We start from the raw sequence: 27,900 nt of genomic DNA, 5'->3' as shown, positions 1-27,900 counted from the left end.
TGAGTGTTTCTGCTGACTATGTGGTTGCTCCCTCAGAAGTCTGAGACATTTTAAGAGCGGATACGGTTCCCCCACCACACTAACCCCAGTCAAGTTTGGTTTCATTTATGCTGATTTCCATATGTCCAAAAGATCTGTTTCAATCTATAGCTTCCTGCTGCTCAGTCACTCTAAATGTTTTATGAGCCTGTGCGGCTTGCTGGTGAAAGCAAACTGTAACAAAGGAGGATAATTTTCGTGTTCCTGGCACATACAAGATATTCAAACAAAATGATATATATATATGAAATGGAAAGGGGAATACAATAATTCAAGGCTACAGTTATCTGAGCTAAACCACTAATAGCACACGCCGCTCTGCCTACAGTGCCATGCTGCAAAATGTTTCCACAGCAGCACATAATTAAAAACAGCATGCTTATATGTGTATTATATTTATGTGTGTGAAAGCACAACAGGCTGGCGAGAAGAACAGTGCCGCAGTGAAAAAAAACAGGTAATTAAGTTGACCGGAACAAGGCGAGCTATCTGTTAAATATTCCATGCAGCCCCACACAAAGCACCATGGAAGCCATCAACAACAGGGCACCGACAACAATTACAGAATAATTAGCAGAGAAGATTTGTCTTTGCCAGGGATATGTGTAAGTAATTGTATAAGTAATTTTAGACTTGGCCCGGTCCAAATTGCCTTACTTGTGCTTCAACCTCGGTTAACATAAGTGGACTTAAAGGGCGTGCAGCGCAAGTGTGGCAACATCTCTAAAAGCGCATACAAACATGCTTGCATATGCTTCTAGAAATACATTTCCCTTGACTTTATAACAATGAAATCATACAGCCACTACTAAGTGTAATGACAACAGAAAACAGCTATTCTCACTCCATGTTCAGTCATTCCTCAGAGAGTTTTACACTGCTTGTCAAAAAGGGGGGGGAAAACTAGAAGACACTAATGCAGTGCTACAGTTATTTAGATTTATTCACACTATCCCTATTTATGCTTCATCATCTGTTACTGTTCAGATTATATTCGATGATTTACTTGTTGTAACGAGGCAATCAACATTCAAAGAATAACAATGTACTTCCTATAAAAATAAGCTCTACATGTGATAGTTTGGGGACGCTGAGCTACAGCTCACTGTAATGGAGCAAGAAAGAGAAGGCTATTTTTATCTCACCCCGAGGCTCGGGGCAGCTGTGTCAGAAGTCAACAACTATGGTGACTCCATGCTGTGGCACTCCAAAAAAAGAAACAAAACACACACACAAAACCTCATGCTTTAGCATACTGAGGTCTGCCTTTTAGTTTCTTTTTAAATTCTTTTTAAACTAAGCAAGAATCTTAAAATCTGAGCAACGTTTGAGGCTAAGCAGCCTGAGCGCTCTGCACAAATGTGCTCAGTGAGAACTTTGGAGAATAGCTGAGCCAATCAAAAAATGTTTCACACAGATAAAAACAAACACAATGTTGACACTTCTAACCTTGTAACTCCCCAAAAAGCGAACATGCCTAACAGTGTAACATTGACGATGAAATCAAATTTACCCCATGTTAGCCATGGCAATATTGTTCTGTATGAGGCAAGCCTAGAACATATTGATGTACAGCTTTGAGGATGACAAGCTGTGCTCGCTGTGATTTGTTACACTAATAAAAGTGAAGACACATTATTGTCCTGCCCTCTCAAATACACATACACACAGATCTTCCCCTCGCTCGCTCTCTGTCTCTCTCTCACACACACACACACACACACACACACACACACACACACACACACACACACACACACACACACACACACACACACACACATTCATTCCTCTTCATGGACCACTTGGCTTTGTAGTGGCAAAGAGCTTGAACAAATTGAGAAATGATTGGAATTGAAAGATGAGTAATGGCAATTCTAGCGCTGTCTCTTCTCAATATGGAGATGATGAGATTTGATTCTTTGAGGTCAGGTACATCATCCGAGCAGAGTGGATGTCCCGTCTATGACTAAAAGAGATAGGGGGCCATTCGCTCTCGCCTACATCCTTTTGCTACAATCGGTCACAGCCAACATAAAATCAATGCCATATTTACCAGCGTATTACCATACTAATAACACTGCTCATCGCCACTTTAACAATTAAGGCTCAAAATCTGCATGCTAAATATATGCAGCGCCTGGGTTATTAGGCATTGCACTTTCTTACTGCCGTCTCCTCCCCATTCATGTTGGGGAGAGTGAATCAGCAGTAAATGATTCATTTCATTCCTTTCAGTGCTATCTCCTCATTACGGTCAGCAGTTAATTCACTATTACAGTGCCATTAGCCTAGCTTCGCCACAGACTGCGCTGCAACCTGCCAAACATACTGACAAGCAAATGGCAGTTCTGGTTTCACTGACACTTGGTCACACAAAGGGAAAGCAAGGAGAGGAGTTAGGCTGTGAGGGCTGATTCTGTGATTCTTGCTAGTCAGGCTTTTATTACAAGATCCCTTAAATAGGAGTAGTGGGAATGAAGGGAAACCTCCACAACATAAAATGGAATGTATCTTGAAACAAAAAGGTGGTCAAGCAGGCTGAAAAGAAAACTTTGGCCTTTTGCCATCTGTCGCATTGCGCTGATGATCCTCAAATTACACGCTCTGTTGGTTTTTGCTGATTCTGATTAATGTGGAGCAGGTTGGCAGCTAAGGCTGTCTTAAGATGTTGTCCCAGGGAGGCGGGGTAACTGTAGAATTAAGAGTGACTCATGTCAGCACAAACCGTGGGAAGCAAAATCGCTTGTGATGAATGTGTTTTCTCCTACCCTCTGCTTGTTGGAGCATGACATTTAAATGATGAATAATGTCATGGGAAACGCATCTGTATTTGGATGACGTTTTTTGTAATTTTACAGATTTTATTCGGGGAAAATGCAGTTCCTTCAGTAACCACTTGAGGCATCATTCGAAAATAAGTCGATTATGACGTTATATGTGACATGGGAGTAAAATCTGGACCTCAAAGGCTCATTCATTCTGCTTTTACTTTAAAAGGGAGGAAAAAAGGAAAACCATCAAAAATGGTCTCCATAGCTTGTTTTTCTTTTTTCTTTTTGTTTTACTTCTTAACTCATCCAAACTTTCTTAAGGCTTAAAGTTTGCGGTGTTGACTGGCAGCTGCATGCAGACACAGGTGTGTGTAGCAGGCAGCTGTCTGCCAGACTTCACCTCCTCCAATTTGAGGAGGACCTGTCAACCGCATCTGTGATGTTGACGCCTTGAGGAGCATTTCAAAAGAAATTATTTTTAAAAATAAAAAATGTAAAATAGTACATCACATCCAATAACTCTGTGCTCCAGTGAGCGAAAATCTACTGTTGTGTGATTCACAGCCGAGGATGCATCTTGTTTCCTAGTGTTAGTGAATAAGAAGCACCGAGGCTTCGAATTGGAGAGCAACGGGGGGAATCTTAGTGGCAACATCTATTATGTCTTGATTTCATGTAAAGTTACAAAGAATCATGTTTGCATTTGTGCATTTTAAATAACAGAAATGGTATACTGCAGTTTTACATTTGAAATCATGTAATCTATTTAACTTTAAATCAGCTTAAAATGAACATTTTCACCACGGAGCTAAGTCCAGCAGACTATATTGGAATAGTTGCCATGGCAACAACAGTTAAAGTAAAGGCTGTTCAAACACTAAAAGCATCCAACATATGAAAATGATTTTAAAACCTTTAGCTGGACATGGAATCGCACACGCCTGCACACAAGTTGACACGAGCGTGTTCATTTCTTCTCCATTTCCAGTTGGTCCAACTATCAGTTGCTCAGTTGCTAATTATTGATATGCACTGACTGGGGAAGCAATGCAGGAAGGCTGTATACACAGAAATCCTGGGGGTATTGCATGCGGCTGTGTTCTATGTCTGCGCATAGCGAGGTAATTACTGGGTGTGAGACCTTAACACAACTGTGGATGAGAATAAGATCCCTTCCCTGGACATGTGTTTTAATAGGAGCATGGGGAATAGCGTGACACAGGCTCTCTCCTGAGACCTGCAGCACCTCTCCCAGGTAACAATCTCATAGCACCGAATGTGAAAGTGCAGTGTTCATCTAATGAAGCACACGATTGTGAATAATCAGAACTTTATAAGTAATGTGAACTCCAAAAGAACATATCAAAGTTGACGTTTTCCCACTCGAAGCTGAGATGCTCAGACAGTGTGCAAGGTAGTCTCTCTTCTCAAGCCATTTTACATGATTAATAGGGTAGAGAGCAGGAGTTGAAACTGCAATTAAAGGTGTCTTCCATCAGAGGAAGAACCCCCTTTCTGGTAGTCAGCAAAGGAGGACCGAAGGGAGCAATGCTCCACTAGAGAAGTCATTATTTCTCCACCATCCTCTCTGCTCCGTGGAATATATTAACTTCACAGTGTTGCCGTCTTAGCCAGCGTGCCTTCATTGCCTGTTTTTTTTTTTTAAAGCGATGCATGCAATTAGAAGTAGGAAAAGAAGAAAGCACTTGGAATAGTCCCCAACCCCTACACTGAGATTGAGTGCCAGCACAAAACAAGCTGAGTGGGCCCCTCGGGGCCCTGCCTGAGACTGAGGAGAGCCTCTGATAGTCGGTGTCACCGCTGCTCATTGACAACAACAAAAAAAAAAAACGCTACTGCAAAGCTTCAGAGTAAATGGTTTCCTAAAAATGTACAGATGGATTTCCAATAACAGACACCAACACCCCTTGTTTGTGCAGAAAAATAAATGACACTTCCTTGACAGCGTAAAAGTAAAATGCGCACCCGCTTTAGTATTCTGTGCTGAAATTTCACAGCCATTGCACAGTAAACTGTTTAACAGAGAAAAGTATTCCATACCCATATCTTATAAACTTTGTTCCAATTCCTCTTCTGTGTGGATTACACCGTTGAATAGACCCACCAAGGATCATTACATCCGTAACTCCCTGTTTTGCATAATGTCATTGTGTGGATTTGACTTTCAGCTACAGCGCAATTAATTATATACATGGCTTCTTTTCCAAGCCACACTATCATGTACAGAGAAGACTTACATCCATGTGGGATACTTGTTCTTGTAGTCTCATGAATACACTTCACCTTAGAAAACGTGAAAGGGATTGTGGAGTATCATCGTAATTGGTGAGACGGCAAGAACATTATTATGAATCTAGTCCCTCTTCCACGTGCGCTGCAGTAATAAGCCCGAGGAAAGTGATTGTCGTACATTTGATGGTTCGCTGACTTCACAGTCATTGTCTTTATCTGCATTGGAAAAGGCGAGGCGGGGGAAGGATCACACCTCCTTTGAGGTGCATTTAAATCATAGTCTCCACATTTTACTCAGAAAATTCCCTCTTGCGAGCGTGAGCTGAGATGGCGTCCTTCAAGCCCCGCTGGGTTTCCTGTCATCATGAAATGGGAGCAGGAGATTAGGAAGGGTGGGGGATGTAGAGGATGGAGCAGGAGGGGGGTAAATACTGAAATCTGGTCTAATCCCATCTCATACAGCTGAAGATACACTCCTCCGAAGACATTTCTGCTCAGAGCTGAGGTAACTGAAAGGAGCGAGAGGGATACTGTTGGGAATGGCCAATATATTGCAATATTGTTTCATTTTACAGCCTGATCCACTAAGGGTGCAGTTCAACTAGTTAAGGGTTTTGTAGGTGACACGCTGAGCGCTGCTATTCTTGTGAAGAAAAGCATCAAAGTGGCAATTTTGCACAGTTCATTGTGTTTAACGGAGCACTGTAAAACACGTCCTTTCCTCTGTAATTAATAAGGAGATGACAGAAGCGTCTAGATGGTTTGTTTCATAAGATGTATCTTTTTTCAATATGTCGTGATTTAATTTTCTGCTATTCTTTCATTTGGCTGCGTTTCAGAACTAAGGAAATAGACCTATATCACAATGCTATTCAACAAGTCTTTCAGAGGCAGATTTATTGGCTAATTTTAAGTTTAAACTGACATGTTAAAACATGTAGTTTTTTTTTTTATTCGTAATCAACATTTGACAAAACCCTATGGTCACGTTGCAGTTTAAATTATAAAAACCTGTAAACGCTACAAGTTATTTACTGCTTTTATGCCTCCTTCCTCTCTTTAAAGCTATTTTTCTCTCACGCTCATCTTCTAATGAAATGTGCAGAAATAAACAAATGAGCTTTCAGAGTGACTGCTGATGCGAGAGGAGAGGGGATTCTCACAAGCCACTGCCCCTGCTGTATGAACATGCGTTATAAACAATTTCTCCCTGTAAAATGTCATTGGATTGGTACACTCTTCCACGAGGAGGATGTGCATGCATCTTTTTGTAAGCTGCATGATCTTCCTGTCTTGTTATACAATGTGAGACTCCCCTCTGTCACCTCGCTTGTCGGTGAGGCTCAAGCCTATAACCTCTAGCATTCATCACTCGTTCACAGCGAATCTGAAACCTGGTATACACGCTGACGCTGTCGTCTTGTGTTTCCACAAGATGTGACCTTTGTCTTTCGGCAGAAAATGCACCTTTGTGCATTTCCTCCAGTGCCAGGAAGAGGAATGTTGTAATGCACAGCTTGGCGCATACGTGTATTAAGGGCTTATAACATGCTGGAGATTTCTAGTGAGTGCAAAGTGTTATATTATTTTAACCTGTAGCCTAAAGGTCCCAAGTTACGGTGGCTCTGAGAGGTCAAACAGTAACGTGTCACAAGTCACAAGCTAACATACACTTTGTATGAATTATACAGTAATATATGATCATATGTAGTCTAAGGCGCTTGGAAAGAAAAGCATCTGGACGTCTTTAGGTTACTTGAAGACGTTTCACCTCTCATCCGAGAAGCTTCTTTAGTTCTAAGAGAAAATGGGGGAGAGTCCCAGATTTTAGGCCCTGTGGGAGTGTCCCCAAGAGGGTTGTGGACCCCCTATTGATCCTCTACCTAATCACACAAGCCAAGGGTTGAAAACAGGTGTGGGTCACAATCAGCCAAGGTTTCAGGTGAACCCATTGTGAAGCCTAGCCCCACCTTATCATGTGATTTACTGAGATCAAATGGCCCAGAATGTGAGTGGCCGTCAAGGCGTCTGGGAAGGGATGTTAAAAATGGATTATAGATGGCAGACAGTTGGTGTCGTAAGCCCCGCCCTCTGTTCAAAGATGGTCGTTCACAGTTTCGCAGCTCCTTACACTACGATAACCTGGATGACTGAGAACCTTCACACACATGGATTGTATGATTAAAACCCACACCACCACACATCTTTTTTTCCCCTCACAACACGGATGAATCCTCCGTTTCTTTTTGTTCGTTTTTCAGCACGATCCTTCACATGTTTTAGTTTCTGTCACTTTCACAGCTGTTTCTTCACATTATTTTCTTTCCAAAAACACTTTCCTTGTGTTTTTTTCCCACTTCCTTTGTGGTTTACACATATTCTGTTGTGTTTTGTATGCTTTTGCAGCATTTTTCTATTTGGTGGTGTGTTCTTGGTGTGTTCCACCGTACTAAATAGCAGTACCACTCATTGTATTTAAACTGTAAAACATTTTGACAGAAAAAACACAAATAAGTTAGCAAAAATGATGTGCAAGTTAGTGGGTAGATTTCTATGTCTTAGGGGTCCAAAGATATTTTCATCGTTTAAATTATAGTGGAGATTTCTCCATTTTTACCCAGTCTGATACAGTATGTCTCTGCTGCATGAGAAAAGGTGCTCAGAAAGCAGCAGAAGACGTGAGGACTGTGGGAGAGCATTTGCACATCCAAGTGAGCACATCTATGCCTTAACCATATTTTAATATATGTCCTTCTGAACATCTTGTTTCTGTCCCTATATGGCATTTAATGATGAACGGTCTGTATTAAACACCTTACATCATTTTAAACTGGACAGCTTCTTCTGGACTAGGGGCTAAAAACCATTTGTCCCCAAAGCTTGGGGAGAAAAATGTAACAACAAACAAAACAAAAACCAGACAAAACAGAAAATAACCCATGTCCAAGCACAGCAACTACGGGGGGGCCTCTCTAAAAAACAACATCATTGCTTCACTATGTCCTCGGGATAGGCCTGCTTATGTCACAGTTTGCTTACTGTAAGTGTGAATCTCAGTGTGTGGGCAGCTGGGGTTGAGACAAACTTCAAGACCAATTTCATGTTTTTTTTGGGTTGTTGGTGTGTAGCTTTCACATGTGTGTACGTGTGAGCAATGTTCCTGTATGCTCCTGGCCAGCATCAGCATTACTGTCAGTAAGTGGGTGCTTGTGATAGGAAGGTCATGTGCTAGCCAGCAGAATTATGTCCAGGTCAGCTATGCACTGTATAGAACTGACCCTTAATTTGCCTCTGTTTCTGCAGCTGTCACACTCAGAGGCGAGGTGAGCAAACGTGGGCTCCTTTTTATCACACACATTAACCTACTGTTAGCTGTACACAACTACACACTTCTTTATAGGTTCTTAACTTCAACACAATTAATCCCCAATCCCCATTTAGGCCCCAGGAAACAGTTACAAGATTGCAGTCAAAAGCCCGTCATCGTGTTCATGTAGGATCCCACTTCAGTAAGAAGCCAATTAAAAAAAAGTAGGTTTTAGTAAGCTAGGTTTCGCTGAAGAAAACATGGATCGATAGATGGATTGATGTCTTAGTGATCATCCTTTTTTTTTTTTTCATTCACTTCCGCTTATCCTTTTCAGGGTCGCGGGGGGTGCTGGAGCCTATCCCAGCTGTCATAGGGCGAGAGGCGGGGTACACCCTGGACAGGTCGCCAGTCTGTCGCAAGGCTAACACACAGGGACAGACAACCATTCACACTCACATTCATTTGCACATTCACACCTAGTGACAATTTGGGTTATCCAATTAACCTATCCCCACAAGTTGCATGTCTTTGGACGGTGGGAGGAAGCCGGAGTACCGGGAGGGAACCCACGCAGACACGGGGAGAACATGCAAACTCCACACAGAAAGACCCCGGCCTGATGTTGGAATTGAACTCAGGACCTTCTTGCTGTGCGGCAACAGTGCTAACCACCGTGCCACCGTGCTGACGTCTTAGTGATCATTAATGTGAAAATGCTGTAAATGTGTACTTTTGCTCTGAAAACAAAGAAATAACATATTGTTGACTTACAATGTGGAGCTTCAAGAAGTCTCCAAGACCAGAGGAGCTATCCACCCTCACCAGGACAGCATCCTTCAGATGTGTGCTGAAGCCAATGGCTAGTCGGTCTGCCCTCGTGCTAGGACGGTCATTTGGTGGCCACGTGTATGTGATCAGTCCACCGTCTCGTCCAAATATGTATGTTGTTCCCGCTGAAAGAGATAAGACCAGAATTAAAGATGTTAATAGTGTGTTTCTTCTTTCATCCGTCTATCAGGCGTGACTCACTGACTGTCAACACGCAAACATTATTAACACAGTAAAGCCGGCATCAATGCCGTGTGTACAGAGCACCGTCAGTCTGGAGTGTTTTATTGTGCAGAGCGATGATTCTGCAAAGCAATGAGCAACATATCACTCTTGAACGGCTCTCAGCCCCGTCTGAAGTACACTCGTGTCAATTCATGAGTAGGAGAACGTTCAGCAAAAACGAGGGAGGCAGGTACTGGTTCTGATTTCCTCACAATCCTGCACAGTCACTCAGTTTTACCGCTACTGCCCGTTTCACCTCTAGAGGGAAGAGATACGAGTGAATGCAAGAGAATGTGCGGCCGTGTCCCCAGTTCACAGGTAGCCAGCATGCCAAATGGGCACCTCCCCATCTCTCATGCTTCATTAGCAGCCTCAAAGGCAGATGGAGATAGCAGCATTATTGACTGGCTGGTCCAATTATGCCCTTCTTGTGACCTCCAAACCAGCCATTTCCTGTCGTGCTGTATTACCTTGTTGTCTTTAGCGGCTGCATAAAAGGGTTCAAACATGACCTAGTAGATGGAAGAGTGCTTCTAATTACTTAGCTATTCAGTGAGAAAGTGCTGTGCAGCGTTAAGCCGGTGACCTAGTCAAACTGATGCTTCGAAATGAGTCAATCTCAGCTAATTCTGTGGGATTCTGTTTACGTTTACTGTCATCCTCATGTTTTGAGAGTAAGACAGTGTTATAATCCATTTTTTTCCCCTTTTTTTCCAGGACGCAAACACAGTAAGGTTGTGAACAAACTTGGTTACGTGTGCACAATTGTGAACAAATAGGGCATGTGATTGGGAAATCAACGGCAGCGAGAAAGCCCGCAAATAAATGCAGCTGTCAGATTAGCATAAAAACTGCTATCTTAGTGAAAAATTAGACGAGGAGCTCTGTTAGTGTGCGAAGCATTTACATGTGGAAGTGTGAAAGAGAAGGAGAAGCCGGGAGAGAGTGCGAGCGAGGCAGAGTATGTTAATATTCATAGGGGCAGGGAGTTAAACAGCCTTAGCCTGAACAATAGATAATAAATCATTCTGACTGTAATTCCGATATTTTCTTGTAAACCAGTTCACGAGGTTATAAAACCATCGATACATTTTGCATTTTCTTTATAGATCCTGTTGTTTACTTTCTCCTAGCTCTGCTTCATAGTGCAGCGATTAAAGCGCATCAGTCTGCTCTCAAGTCCCATTTTCCAATTTCATCCCCTCGTTTGAGTCAATACACACTGTCAACCATTAGCTAAAAAGAATTGCATCATTAATTAACAATAATGTGATTAACCAACGAGGTTGGGACATCGAGATCTATGGCGGGATTTATTGTTTTCATAAAGCATAACTCGCATTTGTAAAACTTAATGATATAACACTGTAAGCATTTTTTGTTCTCCTAATGGAAAAAGCGTTATGAAGCTTGATGACTTCTACAAAGGGAAAGACATTATGTGTGATGTATTTGCGAGGCGGGCTGCATTTCTTTTTCATGAAGTCTGGCGGCTACCACTGAAAAAGCTCTTCTTGTTTCACTAATGCATATCTGATGTTGGCCCAGTCACAGAGTAATCTTCGATTCCGTGTATCTCGCGCTGGACTGTTGTCACCGTCTCCGTTTCCCCCAAGCCACCTAACACTCGCTGAACGTTCCAGCTTATTATAATTAAGTGCTTTTAAACCATGTCAGTGCTGGAACTCATCGGGCCCTTAAGCATCTAATTCCCCCTCAGTCTATTCATATGATCTGACACCCACTTTCTCCCACTAAGAGCTTATTTACCGGTACTGTTAAAAAAAAAAAAAGAGGGGGGAAAAGAAGTGCTTTTAAGCTAAGAAACACTCAAATCATGGTACCAAAGGTCGACAAAACTAACAGCTGAGTGGTTCCGAAACCAACATGCAGATAATAAGGTTGCCAATATGTGGTGAAGCAGTGTTAAATCCTTACAAGCATGTAAAACTACTGGGAAGTCCTTGGGGGACTGTTGAGGATTAAGATACACGAAGAAACATGGCTAATGCACACCTACACAGTTGTGCAATGGCATGAAATCAGCAGACACATGCCTCTGTAACTCCAGTGCTGGGGAGTAATTATGCACTGGCTCCATATTTGTTATTTGTGTTCTCTCCTGGGACACCGGAGCTGATATGGATCTGTTGTAGTCATTAGATACAGTGGTGTCCTGGATATTCTTCCCGTTTGTTGTCTCTTTAATTTGACAAGAGTTTCAGTTTATTCCCTATTCACCCACTGTTTAATGAAAAAAGAAATAAATAAAAAATGAAAGTACAAGGTACAGGTGCAACGGAGGTGAAGCTATGCACAATACAAGATCTGTGAAACTGAATGTAATCAAGATTTTCTTGTTTTACCTATCCCCAGAAGCATTAATGCATGCTTTCTGACATTTGTAGTCCTTTCCCCAGAGGGGTCACGCTGCAGAAACGCAGAGACGGTGTTTCTGGAGGTCTTACTCAAGGCTGCTACGGATCCTCGACCAGACCTCCAGGATGAACTCCTCAACCGCAATCTTCCACTGTTAAAGGATAATGAATTAATCTGTCCTCGTGTTGGACTACATTGAGAGCTGGCTGCTCTCTACTGTGTCAGTTAACATCAAAGAAGATAAACATTGGCAGATCAAACACTCTGCTTTCATTAAAAATGTAGCACCATCCCAGGAGTTCTCCTGCATTTGGCCTAAGAGGTGTGTGGGATAGTAGACTGTAGAATAGCAAACATGGCCTGTGTGTGTGTGTGTGTGTGTGTGTGTGTGTTAAGGCCCTCTTGGCTGCGGCTTCGCAATGTCTTCATCTATTTACACTGTAAAGAGGTAGCAGCATATAGCAAACTGTCCTATAGGCTCTGTATGTTCAGAAAGTGATGCAGTGTCATAAGAAGAGACAGGTGTGAGCAAACCAAAGCATCCTGGCTGTGTGCCTTAGTGTAGCAGATGTGGGAGGAGTGGATACGCAAAGCAGGCAGTGTGTTTGACTACACTGTTAGGCTAAGGTCAGGCCAGCAGACTGTCTTTCCTCTAACCTCCAACACTGCCATCACAAGGCGCCTCATATTACCGCCTCTGCCGAGAAACGAGGGAGGAATCCAATCATAATTACATAGTTGTGATGGAAATACGAAAAAGGAGAGATGACATTATAGATCTGCTTTCTGTCAGGACCAAACACTAGCGTTTCTCTCTGTTTGCTGCGATGGATTCCCGTAATGACTGGCGTGCAAAAATAGATTACCTCAGATTTGGAATATAGTGTAGCTGTTTGAAATTCTGATTTTTGATATTTTTTTGTGCATCCCTTGCATGGAATCCCAAAGGAAGAAAGTTTTTTTTTGTTTTGTTTTTGTTTAACATCTGTTCCATCATTTATTCATAAAAATAGATATCTATTTTTTGGGTGTGCTCATCCTCCTGGGAGGAGTGCTATTAAAAGAAGCTTAATGATGTGTATTGGTTTACCATTTCAGTTTTCACAGAAATCACTACCACGATTTATAAGGACACTATCGGGATCTGGTAAAGGCCCTATCTCTGATCAATGCTCCTGAAGATTTAGCGCCGTGCAGGAAAACTGTGAGACAACAAGCCCCCTTCTGATCTCCTTTTCTCTCACTCTATTTTACCTTTTAGGACAATTAAATGGTCTAGTAGTTGAGGAGATGAAGTGGTAAATAGACTGTGAGGTTATGAACAGAACCTTTCAAAAGCATAGCTAATTAAATATCTTTTCAGCTGCATGTTCTAACTTGGCAATAATTACAAAGCTGCGAATTGCAAAGACAGTCGAGTAGGGGCACCATTCACACGGACTCAGTGTATAATTAAATGGCACATCACACTCCATGATCCAAAATAATGATGCCAATACCTCGTATCTATCAGTCAATCGATTCTTGTTTTATCCACGGTATTATTTTATTTATAGCAGCAGACAAAATGTATCAAATATTATTAAAGAGCTCTTGTGATGTGAACAGAAGAAGTGATTTAAATGTCAACGGATTATGTGTCTGAACTACAATTATATTTTTTTTCCTATTTGCCCGACTTGTTTACTTCAGCTGGACAAAGATATACTGGTCACAGCATTAGTATTAAGGACCTTTAACATTTATTCTTTGGCTTCATGTGGGTGCTATTATGAAGGCTCTGTAAGGCAATCTTTTCATTTCTACAGTCACTTCCTGTTATTTAAGTGAATGCGGATCAGCTTTTGTGTAATGAAAGAAGAGTACCATTCTTTTGGAACGTTTTACAGTAACAAAATTCTGTTACAAGTGTATTTATTGATGGAACTGTTGCTTTACACTTATTATTTTTATATATATTATTTATTATTACTGTTAGTAATCTGTAACATTTTTTAGTTGTCTGATTTTGGTGACAGCAACACTGTTTTCTTATGTATATAAATATATATCCTGCTGACATTTTAATTTAATGACATGTAAATTTTCCATGTAATTTTGTTACATAAGTACAAAGCAAAATGTGAAATTTAATGGAATCTGGTTAAATGAAAATTACTTGAGTTTATACCAAGCATCATTTCTTTAATCATGTATTATTTGAATAAATAAACATTTGTTTTTTTATATTTCAGTTACATTTGAATCCAAAATCTTGCTTCATGTTTATGTAATCTCTTTTTTACACCACTGTAAAGGCTTTATGTTATTCTTTTGTCGATTTTAAATTACTGTATCGATCTTTTCTTTGTCTGTTGAGCTCCAGCAGTGACTGCTCCTATTACACCACTATCAGTGTGTATATTTATGTATTTTTGCACCTATTTCCTTCCTACTATTTATTATTTGTTGCATCTGGTGTAAATGCAAAACCTAGCTTATGTATACCAGAAGATGTCTCTGTGGATACTCATATAATGTAAGCACTATGTTCTCCTGCTGGTGCATTGTGGGCCTTTGTGTTGGCAAGGTGGCCTTTCTGTCAAGGTTTTTCTTGTCTGTGGCTGTTTGCTGTTCTGGTGACACGCTGTGAACTTAACTGCTCTAGAGGAGAGGAACCACGGCGGTTTCTTGACCTACACATTTCTGAGTCCGTACCAACAGTGGTGTGTGAGATACTGCAGTCACATTTCTACTTTATTAAGTCATGTGCACAGTGCACGTAAGGATGAGATCCTATTCATACATTTACCGAGTTCTTCTACAGGTATGTAAGGTCATTTTTTAGGATAATCTGACAGCAAAAATGTGCTTTTTTCCCCCACTCCAGGCATAGCTGTACAGTGAAAAAAAAAAGAAACATAGTGGTGGATGCATGTTTCTCCCAGCCACACTATCCCTGGAGCTCCCTGCTAGTTCAATTGGTTCTTCACCTTATGTCATTGAACCATTTCTTTCATTCTGCAATGAAGCTTTTAGCACCAGAACAGCACAATATCCCAATACTATCTCTTCCGACGATAATTAAATTTAGTGCCATAAATTTGCTTTGGGCAATTTTGGACCTTTTGCACAAGGACATGAGTTTTCTCTTGAGAGAGCTTTTTTTCTGTGAATCCCTTTTGTACTGTACATCAGATTTGTCAGAACACACTCTGCTCTGATGAGTGGCCAAACCACATCTACCACTAGTGTAGTATTTTCCCTGTCGACATCTACAAATGCAGAGACAAAAGACAGTTTACTCTAATCTCCTATAGGTTTTTCACACAAATGAAATGAAAATATCATAAAAAACAAAGAAATTCTAAGGCAAGAATGGCAGATGCCTTCTCATGTCAAGCTTATTTCCCTCATATTAAAGCGATACAGGCAAGATAGATTTTGCTTAACCTTTTGTCTGCAAACAAAATGCAAACAATGCAAACAAAAACATTTTCCACTTTTTTCTTCTTATTTTACTACTTGCAGTATACCAAAATTTTACCTCACACAAAAGGTTTGTGTTTTATAGAAGCATTTCATGGTGTGAATGCAGCCATTGCCGTATAACGGATTAGGTGATGTTTTTAGGTGCTACAGACTAATTTAACAGTGTCGTTGTTGATATATTTTTGCTGTATGGGCTTTGTCTTTGCTGAATTAGTCAGAGTATATTCTTAGACTACAAAAACTATATACAGTAATTACAGGAAAAATCTTTTAGTTAGAACATATTTTTTAAATTGCATGACAAAGACTCAAAGAAGAAAGGGAAAAAAAGACACAAGCAGGAAACAGACCCTCCTGTCATGTATCATCTTTGTGCTTGATGTAACTTTGGCATGTAAAGTGATTAATTGCCTGTCACCTTTGACTGGCAGCTTCTCTGTGTTGGCGAAAATCAAGTGCAGTGAACAAAAGGAAGTCTGAAAAAATGAGAGCAATTGTTTTTCCAATTATTCGGAGTGGGCAGTTACAGCACAGCCTCAGGTTGTCTGTCTTTCGGGGAGAAGTGAAGGAAATTCAGATGGACACTGAGAACTGGAAAAGGAGGTACACTGGATGCAACGAGATGCCTGTGGCCAACCGCAACCCCTATCTCTATTTCGGTATCTGTTCATTGTTCCATTGCAGAATAACAAGGTCCTTTCAACAATTTAAACCTCGCTCTCAAGCCTTGATCCTGAAAAAAAGCCTTTCTCTATCTTCACTGGTGTGTGAGCAGCCCTTTGGGAGACTAAAAAGACTATGGATTGTTGACTTGTCTTAATCCTCTCTCAGCACAAACAACTGCCTCCCTTATAATAGGATAGACAGTTAGAACAGAATCAGCAGGCATGTGAAAAGATTCCATCATAGGCTGAAGCAGGCACAATCCTGCACACGGCACAACTGAAACAACAGCAAAACCAACTTTCAATGCGACCATTTCTAATTTTCACATGATTAGCTAAGATTTGCTCAGCCAGATAAAAACACCACTGGATTATAGCACAGCAAGGACACCTAATCAATTTACTCCAGTTTTGCTAGTGTAGAGCCAAAACATTTATTGTGTTTGCATGAAGTGGTTGTTGAACAATCTGCCAGGCTATAACTGCCGCACTCCTGTAAAGGGAAACTGCATACTGCACACACTCCGCTCTGCTTCTTTCAACGATTCTTCTTTTTTTGTCTTCTTTTTTAAGTGATAAATCCTTCCTTCAGTCTTTATCAGAAGACTGGAGCTAAGCTATTCTCTTTGCAGTCAGCAGAAAGCAGAGAGGACAGAGGTGCTAAATCAACCCAGAGTACAGACTGCCTGCTTATTTTGTGTTGGCTTAATAAGTCTGGGCACATTGGCATATATACAGCACGGTCGATATAAACTTTTACAGTTCATTGCCCAGAGACTAATCTTCACCACTGGCCAATAGTGGATTCACTTATATCTACTGTTTGGGATTGAGATATAATATTGACCTATGCTGATACAGCATACTTTACTGCTTACAGGCATTAGAGTACTGCAGTAACTGCAAATCTGACGTTCTGATGTTTTATTGATGATAATAAATGCACCTTTTTTCACACTTAAAATTGTTTGACAAATTATAAGTGGGTCTAAGGCAAAAAACAAAAAAGATATAATACCAGGATACATAAGAAAGTCCTAACGCAGCCATCTTAGTCTTTAGACTAGACCAGGCACATATTCTAATTAGTCAATTTTGACAGTATTATTTTAACAATATCCAGTGACCTATGAGCCTTAAGCTCCTTCTAATGAAGACAATCCCACAGCAGCTATTCCACATAGGACAGCTGAAAGTGTCCAACCTGCCTTCATAAGCTGCAAAGGATTAAGCCTCCCGCTCCACCACCACCACCCCCTCTCTGCTTTGCTAATTTGATGTAATTAAATTAAGTGGAGACTAAAAGTGGGGCATTGCTGCTTGCCCCCATGATTGGTCATCCTTATTAGAGGGTATGAGATGCAGGCTCCAAAATCATAGGAGCAACAGAACCTAATAAACATGAGGAGAGAATAGCACTTAAGCCAGACCTCAAGGCGAGTACAGTACAAAGCGACCACAGCAAAGAGGAAAGAGGGAGAGGAAACAGAGAGAGAATCATGAAAATAACGATTTGAAAGCAGGGTTGTACGGTGGCCCGAGAGGTCAAACGTACTTAAGAGAACACCAGCTAATAGCAAAATGCAAAAGCACACAAACCACAATGGAAGTATATATTGTAAGGTGAAGACCTAACAACAGAGAAAACCCCAACAATCTGCCCCCCTGTGCATACGAAGCATAGCGGGTCAGATTCATAGTGAATCTGCTAATCATCAAAGCCGTCACAGCGTTCTTGTTGCAGTATCCTCTCTGTGACCGACTTCGCAAAGCAACTACTCGTCAACCAGTGAAGGAGTTCACATTTTTCTAGAGAGTCACTAACCAAACTTGGTACCATATAGCTATAATGGAACCCAATTATAGCTATATGTTAGATATATGGTACTGGGTCTACAAACACCACACCTGGTAATATTTAGAAGAGAATGTGGGTCATCAAATTATTTTGAGTGCAACTAAAACCAACAGTGACAAACGGACACTCCTTGAATCCTAATTATTAGCTTATTAGTTTCTATTTTACACAGCAAAGACAAACTATTGAGGAATTTCATGGGAAAAATTAAAAACGATTTTTGTGTCGATATTGTATTTAGTCAGACTCTGACATCACTTCAACAGCTCTAAACTGTTTCTACCTTGACATAAACTCTAGAAATCTACAAGAAATCTCCCCTTCCTTCTTACCAGAGCAGCACTTCACCATATTTTATCTTCATATTGCTCTGAAGAGATAAGCCTTCACCTCATCATGACGGGGCCCTAGGGTAGCCATGCAAACCCGCCCTCGCTCTTCATGGCAGAGGACCATCAATTCAGGGTAGAGGTAAAATTCTACCCCTTGGGCTGCTAACATTATGCCATGAATGCTCAGTCGACCAGTGTCACTCACACCCTTCTGCTCCCCTCCTCTGCCAACCTCACTTCCCCTAAGTCCTAAGTGATACATGAGCCCCTGCCTTGTGGAGCAGAATGGCCCATCCAGGCAGAGCTGACAAGACCCAGTGTCTTAATGGAGCAATACACCAAACGGGCCCTTTGTTACCCTGACCAGCTGCATATCTGCCTCCACCGCCAACAGCCTTGGCTCTGATAGAAGTGTCTCACAGTATCGACAGCTTCTAATTTACTCTCTCATCATCACTTGCCTCATTTGCTCCTCAGACACAATGCTCCCTTTCTCTGCTTTCAGGTCAGCCATTTTGATTGCCAGCAATTTGTTGATTAGATTTTTCTGCATCCAGTGTTTAATTTGTTCGCCAGCCAACAGACATATCAAAGTCAGACTTAAGGAAACTCGAGCATCAGTCGATTTTCAGCTTTTTCATTCCCGGTTAAAAGCCTGTTTGACTGATTTTGTGCCATCAGACATCAGTGCATTATTTAGTTTCAGTGTGTCTGTGTGGTAGCATGCACCAAACATCACAGCTTCCAAATGGTCTCTAGAAGCTGTTGTCTTCTCTATTAGGGAGCCAGCAGATGTGGAGTATGACTGCAGTTCTAATTACTGAAAAAGACAAGTGTGGGGGATAATTACACAGTGGAAGTGAGGCAGAAAACAGAGTCTGGGGCCAAAGCTCTGATCTGAGACTAGAGACAACTCTGGCGGTCCATCACCATATGCAGCCCAAACTGCATCAGCACAAATACTTCTCTTACAAGAAAATTGCTTTAAGAGCAGACAGAGCTACTGTGCACTACTGAGCATATTCCAACTTTAGCGCCGCTCCATGAATGCAAATGAGCAATAATGTAAACCTACATAATTACAAAATGAGCGTGCCGCAATAGGGTTTTTATAGAGATGTTTAATAAACATCTCTGCATCTGCACATAAAACATCAACATTCTCCAAAGCCTTTACTATTTTTCAAGGCACAGTTTAGCTTGGGGCAATGTGTGTGTGCAGTACATCTCACACTTTGTAAGTGGATCGTGAACACTACCAGAACATGTTTGATTTGGTACAAACAAGACACAACGTGCATCCATAAATCTGCCAATGAGGTAAAGTGCAATGTTAAATATTTGGGTAAAAAAGCGCTGCTGGTTTTTAAACAGATCACAGAGCAAATCATTCCTATTTCAGATGTTAATGTATCTGATTTTTATGTCGTCCCTGCATGACACTGCCTCGGCTTTTTTTTTACTGTTTACTCTTTTTGTAAGCTGCACCCATGAGACAGCGAGCACGCCTTGGCCTTAATTGCAGGATTAAACATCTGCTTTTCCTGTTACTGAGTAGTCTAACTTTGTAAGTAAGCTCACTAAGTGGAGCGATATTATTTAATTAGATGCATATCTTATGGAAATGATGCCGCACAATAAAATTAATCTGGAAAAGATCAGGAGAAACAGACCGCCAGAAATAAACAACGCATGTGTCGATAGCTCAGAGGGAGTTTGGTCGTGCAGCATACTGTGTTTGAGATGTACATACAGCTCTGCCTCCCCCTTATCAACAGCCAATGTAGAAGCACCTACATAAGAGAGCTGTGCTGTCCTCTATCTCACACCATTGCATGTATCTACCAACAAATAAATATATAAACAGAGAGAAAAAAAATATGCGTGGGTATGCATTGTATTTCTACACTGCGGTGCAAAATATATGCTAATATTAGCTTGCACTTAGGTGTTAGGCAGGCGTGTTTTTATCAGCCCTTGCCAGCAGGCCCGAGGCTCTAAGAGATGGAAGGAGCAATGAGGAAGGTGAAATCCCACACAATCCTATTAGAGTGGATTAAGGGGCAGCTTTCTTTCTGTTGCCACTCTGCTGCAGGTGAGCAATTGTAAATTGTAAAAAGAAGAATAGTTATGACATGGCTGGTTCTTACGGCGGTCTCCTATTGTGACACAGGGCAGCCATTCATTTGGTTTTCTTATTTGAGGCTATCTTTAAGTCAACATACGTGACATTAAAGTTGTTAGGTAATGATGTAGTAAGCTAAGGATAATTTGAACGTTGTCAATCAATCCACCCACACAGAAAGGAAGCAAAGGGCGATTTTGTACCAAAGGAACTGTGTAAAAGTTAAGTTATACTTCGAAGTAAAAAAAAAAAAAAAAATCAATGTAATGATCAGTGGCAATTTTGACTTCTGAATGCTGACTTCCAGAAAAACCCATCCTCTGCAACATCTCATGTGGTTGTGGATGCACAGGTTGGAAGATTTCAACATCCACGACCAATTAGTCCATTAATAAGGGAGTTATTGGTGTACAGTTGAAACTACTTTACATCAATGGCATTTAATGATCTAATCAATGATATGATACACTTTATAAATGAAGGTTTTCCCATGTGTACATTTGCATATCGCTTTAACTACCCACATTCGCACTTGGTTGTGACAGTGATTCGAAGTGATCAAAGAGATGAAAGACGATTTTGTAGAGGGTTGCTCTTTGTGTGAGAAGTGTATGCAGCGTGCATATCTGAGTGCATGTGTGTATATGCGGGCTTGACTGGCATAGAGATAGCTGCTGCCTCATTATGATGACAGAGAATGAGGTTTCTCTGGGGTGACTGAACTCAATTCAGATTAGATAATAAAAAAAAGTGGGCTTTTGCATTCTTGATCTTGGCTTTATTTATTCCCATTTCTTATTTTTTCCCTTTCTTGTGTCTCCCCCTCTAGGAAATGGATAGGCATTTAAAGAGTCAATCAGAACAGAATGAAGGGAACCATATAAGCTGCTTCATTTGCATCTTTAACACCTTGACCTGCTCTACAGCTGCATCACTCCTCCACACTCGCTGTCTTCCGTTAGCAGTTAATGCTAGCCAGTAGTCTGCAATAGCTCAGAAATGGTAATGTGGAAACAACGCTATTTCAAGCATCCTAAAAGAATGATGTAACTTACCATCTTTTACACTTTTATCCCTATAATACATCTGAAAATTGTGCTAATCCAGTGGTTCTTAACCTGGGTTCGATCGAACCATTGGGGTTCGGCGAGTCGGTCTCAGGGGTTCGGCAGAGCCTCCACCGTGACATGCACGGCTCATTTTGTGCACCAGTAAAAACATATCTATGTCTTGAATTTGAAAAAAATCCTATTTTATTTTTCACTAAAGAGGGGTTCAGTGACTGCGCATATGAAAGTGGTGGGGTTCGGTACCAAGGTTAAGAACCACTGTGCTAATCATTTTAAATAATTAATGTTCTTTTCATGTCCACACGAAAATGCTTCAAATAATATAATCAATCCCTGTGTTTTCATAGGCCTGTTTCAGCCCATTATTGTTGCACTATACTTTGTGCTACTGGATAAATATATCGGCTATTTGTAATCCGATGATTTCATCACCCATTGTATTTTTGATGGTGGCTTTAATTTATTTTTTTTGCTAGATTGTGTTTATTTAATAGTCTTTCACCTTGAGAATTCAGCTCAGTAAACAATAAACTTATAAAGCACATTTTTAATAGCCCCACAAGGGGGTGCTTCCTTCCTTTTTGTTGAGCAGAGAGTTTTACATACTCACACTAACTCATTATATATTAGTAGCAAATGTAGCGCCGGAGAGACCTGCCATTATTTGGCAGTCTCAATTCCCGCCAAATTACAGAGCTAACAAGCTATCCTGGTATGCTAGGTAAGCTAGTTGTGTATTGCTAGTGCTTGACATGTTATAGGTTGTGCACACTGACAATTTAATAGCCGCCATTTTAGAGGATTAAAGGCTTCTTTCACGTGTTTCCTTAATTTTTTAGGCCCACTGCACACACCTGTGACAGTTAACTATGCTAGTAGCTAGATTGGTATTAGTAGCTTGCTAACATTTTGACACATCTATAACCAATCAATGGTGACATTTTACTGTCAAAATGCGTATGTGCAGACTAGATTATATGACAATTATATGTTTTATCCATTTTATCCATTTCTGTGCCCAACATTTAGTTTTCTATATCATGTTTGTTTTATTTTCCATAGATAAACACCAGCAGTGAACAGTGACACGCCAACTACTCATCTGGTCCTTTTCATTTTCCAAAATTACCTTTAGAAATAGAAAGCCAGAGGTGAAAACAGACAGGATGAACAAGAAATAGGGAGATGTGAAGAAAAAGATGCTGTTGATGATGAATCACAATGTGCCTTCTGGGTAAAGAGCTCACTGACTCAAACTTATCCAGGACCTAAGCATGTGAGGGGAGCAGACATACCCTTGAGTTAACTGAGGGGGTCTCTTTTTCTCTCTCTCCTTCTCCATCTTCCAAGTCTCTAATCCGAAACCGGACACATTACTCAGCCGACCTCTCGCTGCCTACCGCACGCACAGTCAGGTCTCATTTCCGTTCATGCCAACCATAGCCTGGTCACCACCGAAACCACACAGACCACTGCAGGCACAAAAGGCTGCCCACTCTGTCTGCTCGGATGGACTCTGCAGACCAATGAGGGAGCTGGGGGTGGGTTAGGCAGAGTGGTTAAACAGATATAAAGAGCAAAGCGTTGGAAGAAAGGACACAAAGGAATAATCGAGAAAGAGAGCAAACGAGTAACACAAGATGCAAGTAGGTTCAAGACTTAAAGCACATATAAATAAAAAGAGAGTGTTTTTGTTCTCATACATCAGAAGAGGAGGAGAATGAAAAGACTGCAATCTTCGCTCTCTCATTCGCAGGTCAATAACTGCCTATGCTCCCACTAGAGCAGAGGAACATGTACTCAGATCCCTATCATGGCAGCTATCATCTCTTCTGCCTCAGAGAAGCAAAGATACTGTCATCCTTGCACTATCGCAGAATGACATCAGCTCAGAGACATGGGAGTAATTATATTATACAAGCTCACAACACACCGGCAGCGAGACAACACCAGACACCATCAACTTTCTCCCTCCTCGCTCTCGTTTTCTTTCTTCACTTTCTTCGTGTCTGGTGTTCTTTACGATAGCTTTTCTTTTATTTCTTCTCTCTCTCTTTCTCTCTTTTTTTCCATTCATTTGCTCTGTGCAGCAGTGCCAGCGCAGAAGAGCAGTGTTTCTAATCCCTTCAACCCTTAGCTCTGAAGCTGGAGAGCATTCAAATTGATTATAATCACTTAAATTGCTTCACCCACTTTGATAAAACCATCAAGCTTTGAAATGCTAAAACTCCTGGTACTGTTGATTGAACGAGTGTTAGGTGAGGTCTCAGACGTCTAAGTACAACGCATACTCATCAAGAAAATGAAGGTTGACTCCACCCTGACTAAATGTATGGGCTTTGACTCTGACAGGATGGCAAATATATAAACAGCATAGGCAAAGTAAGCAAATGAGGATATGGCAGACACGGCACAAATTGGAACTGTCATTCATCAATAAAAGTTAGATGCAAAAATGGCCAAGAAGTCAGTTTTCCTATTGACCACTGATTCCTAGTTTTACCACAATAAACTATTTTCCCACTGGTCAGATCAGCTACTCACTCTCAACAACTGGTCCAAAAGAAAACACGATAACCTAGTTATCCAACGTATCGAGTACAGTACCCATCTCTGGGAAAGAAGACTATCACCTCTGGGAGTGTATCCGTGATGAATGGTATGTCTGCTACTTAGAGTTGATACTGTCTGAACCTCATTACGGCTAGCCCTAAACAAACAATGCATCACACTCCAACTCAATTTCATACATCCTGACCATGGTAATTTTCTTCTTCTTTCCACATAAATCAATGACACTCAAGTTCAATACAAAAGGAACAAAAGATGTTTGCTCTTACAGTAGTACTCGGATACATATATATATATATATATATATATATACATATCAATGTATATATATATATATATATATATATATATATATATATATATATATATATATATATATATATATATATATATATATATATTAGAGAGAGAGAGAGAGAAAGAGAGGGAGGCTGCAATGTGACTTTTCCTATGAAATTGCAGGAATTGTGAGCTCATATTGTCAGAAAATTTGGGACACATGAATGGCTAGCCCACCATAGGGGCGGCTCGAGTTACTAAATATAGCTTCGTATTAAGTGGAAAAAGTGAATGTTCGTGCCACAGAAACAGAGATAGTTTGCATACTGAACTAACTGTCAGCACTCTGTTAGCTTTGCTTGGCCTAATCACTTGAGACAATGTTAAATGCACTGTGACAATAAGAGCGAAAGGCAGGTACAGTTACATAAGTATTCTAAATAGGATTAGATTTTAACATTAACAAAGATATGAGAGACAGAGCGAGACAGATGGGTGAGGGTAATACATCGGAAGAATCCCTTTTATGTTAATAGATGGAAACTACAAATACAGTATGAAGCAAAAAGAGTTAAAAACACCCTTTGTCTCAGTTTTACTGAAAAAAGTGAGCTGCGCTTGCTTAATTGACACTCTGTCTAAAGAACAAGCCCCATGAAAATTAAACCAATTCTGTCACAGCATTAGACGACAGTGCTGGGGCTTTACAACAGCAGGGTTTGTCCTGGAGCAAGGTACTATGTTGAACAGCATGCCTCCCAGTTTGCATTAATGCACCCTCTGTGCTGATCAACCAAAATCAGCAATCATGTTAGTGAGAAGACTTTTTTTTTTATCGGCCTCCCTCAGACTCTCATCGGTAATCACAACGTGAGGAAGCATTTGCACTAACTGTTATATTAAGTCATGGAATCTGTCTGGAGGCAACACCCCCCCCCCCCCCCCCCCCCCAAAAGGTCCTTAGGGAGAGCAGGAGGCAAGCTGAGTGTTGTCCGGCACAGACAGGTCATGGCAGAGTGGCCTAATTGCCTCTCTTGTTGTCTCAGTAGGCCAGCAAACCTCCCAGCTCCCTCATCATCACTGAGGAGCACTGACTCCCTTGTTCAGGCAGGTCTATCTGTGCCCAGTGAGCCAGGATCCAGCCTTGCTTCTACATTGCGCCAATAAATACGTCCTCATTACACCAATTCAGCTATGTAACAGAGTTGTAACTCATGATTCAAAAGCTCGTAATGCTAAACTTGAATATCAGAGAAAGCACAATGTTCCTGTAGACATTTGTTGTGCATTGTTAAACAAGGTCTGTGATATCCAGGGTACTTCAGCATTACGTCAGTGTTACACCAGTAGTGATTACGTCACTCAAAAATGCCAGGGCAGTATGATAACTAAGAAAAAAAAAAAAAAGCAGTACTTTTTATTCCAAGTATCATTTGCCTCGATCTTTAACATATCTCAGGACCTTGAGTGAAAGTGACAGAGCAAATTGAAAACAAGTACAGCCAAACAGGGAAAAAGAAAACAAAAAGCTGCAGCATTCTTAAAACCCTCATCACAAATACTGTGCCGAGACAAGCACACTGCAGTCTAGCATGAATAGTTGGCATGAGGTTATATAATTCCTCATATTCTCCCTGCTTTCTTTCCCCTTTTCAGATGCTTGGATCATGATCATTCTCGCCCCAATGGGCAAAGGGGCCTCATCGATACTCCACGCAGGGCAGGGGCCAGGAACAGCTCGACGTCCCACAGAGCTGAAGGCAACTCATCTTTGTCTATTCTGAACACCCAGGGGCAACATGGAGCGCCATAGCGTTATAATCCTGGCTAATCTGGACACAGTGGAGCATCTGGAGATAGGGATATGGCTAATCTCAGACATGGAGGGCACTTTGCTGAGACAGAAAAGGGGATGGGTCTAAGCTAGACTCGCCCTGTCGTACAGAGCTGAATACACATCTTGTGGGAGTTTTAGGTATTACAAAAAAGAAAAATGACAATACCACATAAGTAATACTTGAAATTGCATTGGCCGTAAAATGTAACAAGAAGTAAGCACAGACTTTTAAAAGTAAACACCAATGATGGACTGCTTGAGAAATCACATTACCTAGGGATTGCATTAATGGTAGGATAAGAAAATACTTACTGTGCCCTGCTCTTAGGGATGCAGGAGATCTGTGGATAGCAATAGGCACAATATGGTGGCGCTTGTTTCCATTGGAGAGGTGAATGTGGTGGAGACTCTCCACAGCACCTGGTTCTGACCCTGCCACAAAGCCCAGGGCAATGATCCACAAGGCCAGATGGGTGACTGAAGCTGAATTCCAGTTTCGGGGCTGTGCAACAGGCCTCAGGGGAGCAAACTGTGTCCTCCAGCCTCTGAACATCTTCCCTGAGTGGCCAGATGAGGCTTCAGATCAAGGTGGAACTTCAGCGAGCCTCACAGCCCCATACTTCTCACCTTGCCAAATCTCACTATGGCCAGAGACATTGACACAGATCCACAGGGAAATAAACAATCATTTAAAAAAGCCAAATAAAAAGGACCGAAAAAGCAAAAGGGACACCTCACAAATTGTCGGCCGTGAGGGAAAAATGCTTCTTGCTGTTCTCCAGTGAGTTAAGAAATCCACAGCAGCACCCAGGTAGGTAAAGAAGTATTAAAAATCATCATAGAAAAACAATCAAAAACATTCACAAGAAATTAGGGCAACCTCAAACAGCAATGGAGAAATCCCAGCTTGCTCCAATTCCCCTAGTTCCCTTGTTTTCTCTGTTTCTCCCCTTAACCCTCTATTAAGCACTCACAAAATTAGAAGCATCTTCACATTAAAAAAAAAACAAAAAACTGTTAATATTCCAAAAAAATGCAAATGCCAGGGAAAGAAGAGAGCCTACTTAAGAAGAGACTGACAGCCTCTGTGCAAAGTGATTTTCTTCAGAAAATCAAAACAGACATTCTGAGTTTCCCTCTTTTTCCTCCTCCAGTGGTCTCAAAGGTTGTCCAGAGGAATGGGACCATAGTTAAATCCGAGTCTCATTTGCATGTGTTGGACAGCTGCAGCAGCGTGCAGTAGACTGCGTGATTGTACCTGTAAGTTGTGCCAAGTAGCGCACTCGTTCCCCATCTAGAGATATCTGTTCTCAGTGAGACCAAGCGATAGCAACGCCGGTACCTGAACGAGCAGCCCTGGGCAGGAACACACACTCACACACAGCCAGCATCGGCACCGCCGTTCCAGAAGATGTGCGCAAGAGGAAGAAGGGAGAGAGGAGGAGGAGAGGGAGGAGAAGGACGGAGGGAGGGGGGAGCCTCAACAGCCAGCCAGGAAGCAAGAGGGAGAGTGGCTATGCAAATGGGCAGCATTCACATAGCGAATCACTGGAGTCTGAGTGCATTGCAGAGGAAGAACCTATTTAGGCAGAACAGCAGGATTTGGAGCTATGTCCTCCAGCCCTTATTCCTTTCACAGTCTACTCTCTCTTTTCAGTCTTTCTCAATCCACTCTCCCGTGTGAACACTCTTCAGCGGTTTAAAAAAAGAAAAAAAAACGAGAACGTGGGACAGGCTAGACTCGTTTCGTTTTCTACTTTTATCATCTCATCCTTCAGCATTCCTCCCACTCCTCCTGCTCCCCTTTTTATGTGTGTCTCTTCCCTGTTCACTTTCATTGTCTGTGAATTTAGGGAAGTTTTGTGACAATAGTCGTCTGGATTT

At 41.3% G+C, this 27,900-nt stretch overlaps 1 protein-coding gene across 13 annotated transcripts in view; it reads right to left on the bottom strand.

Moving 5' to 3' along the window:
• Window positions 1-27,900, bottom strand: part of LOC147316365 (neurexin-1a) — a 278,541-nt gene that overhangs the window by 77,853 nt on the left and 172,788 nt on the right. For all 13 annotated transcript variants that reach the window (XM_086259802.1, XM_086259805.1, XM_086259812.1 and 10 more), the window contains one exon: window positions 9,148-9,329. In XM_086259802.1, the coding sequence (XP_086115928.1) occupies window positions 9,148-9,329 (182 nt within the window). The remainder of the gene's footprint in view (window positions 1-9,147; window positions 9,330-27,900) is intronic.

Source organism: Aulonocara sp. 'chitande type north' Nkhata Bay, linkage group LG13 (genome assembly GCF_057382095.1).
Source record: "Aulonocara sp. 'chitande type north' Nkhata Bay isolate Kocher_YH1m ecotype deep benthic linkage group LG13, A_spYH_male_GT1.1, whole genome shotgun sequence".
Lineage (NCBI taxonomy): Eukaryota > Metazoa > Chordata > Actinopteri > Cichliformes > Cichlidae > Aulonocara > Aulonocara sp. 'chitande type north' Nkhata Bay.
This window is presented reverse-complemented; position numbering and strand designations above follow the sequence as displayed.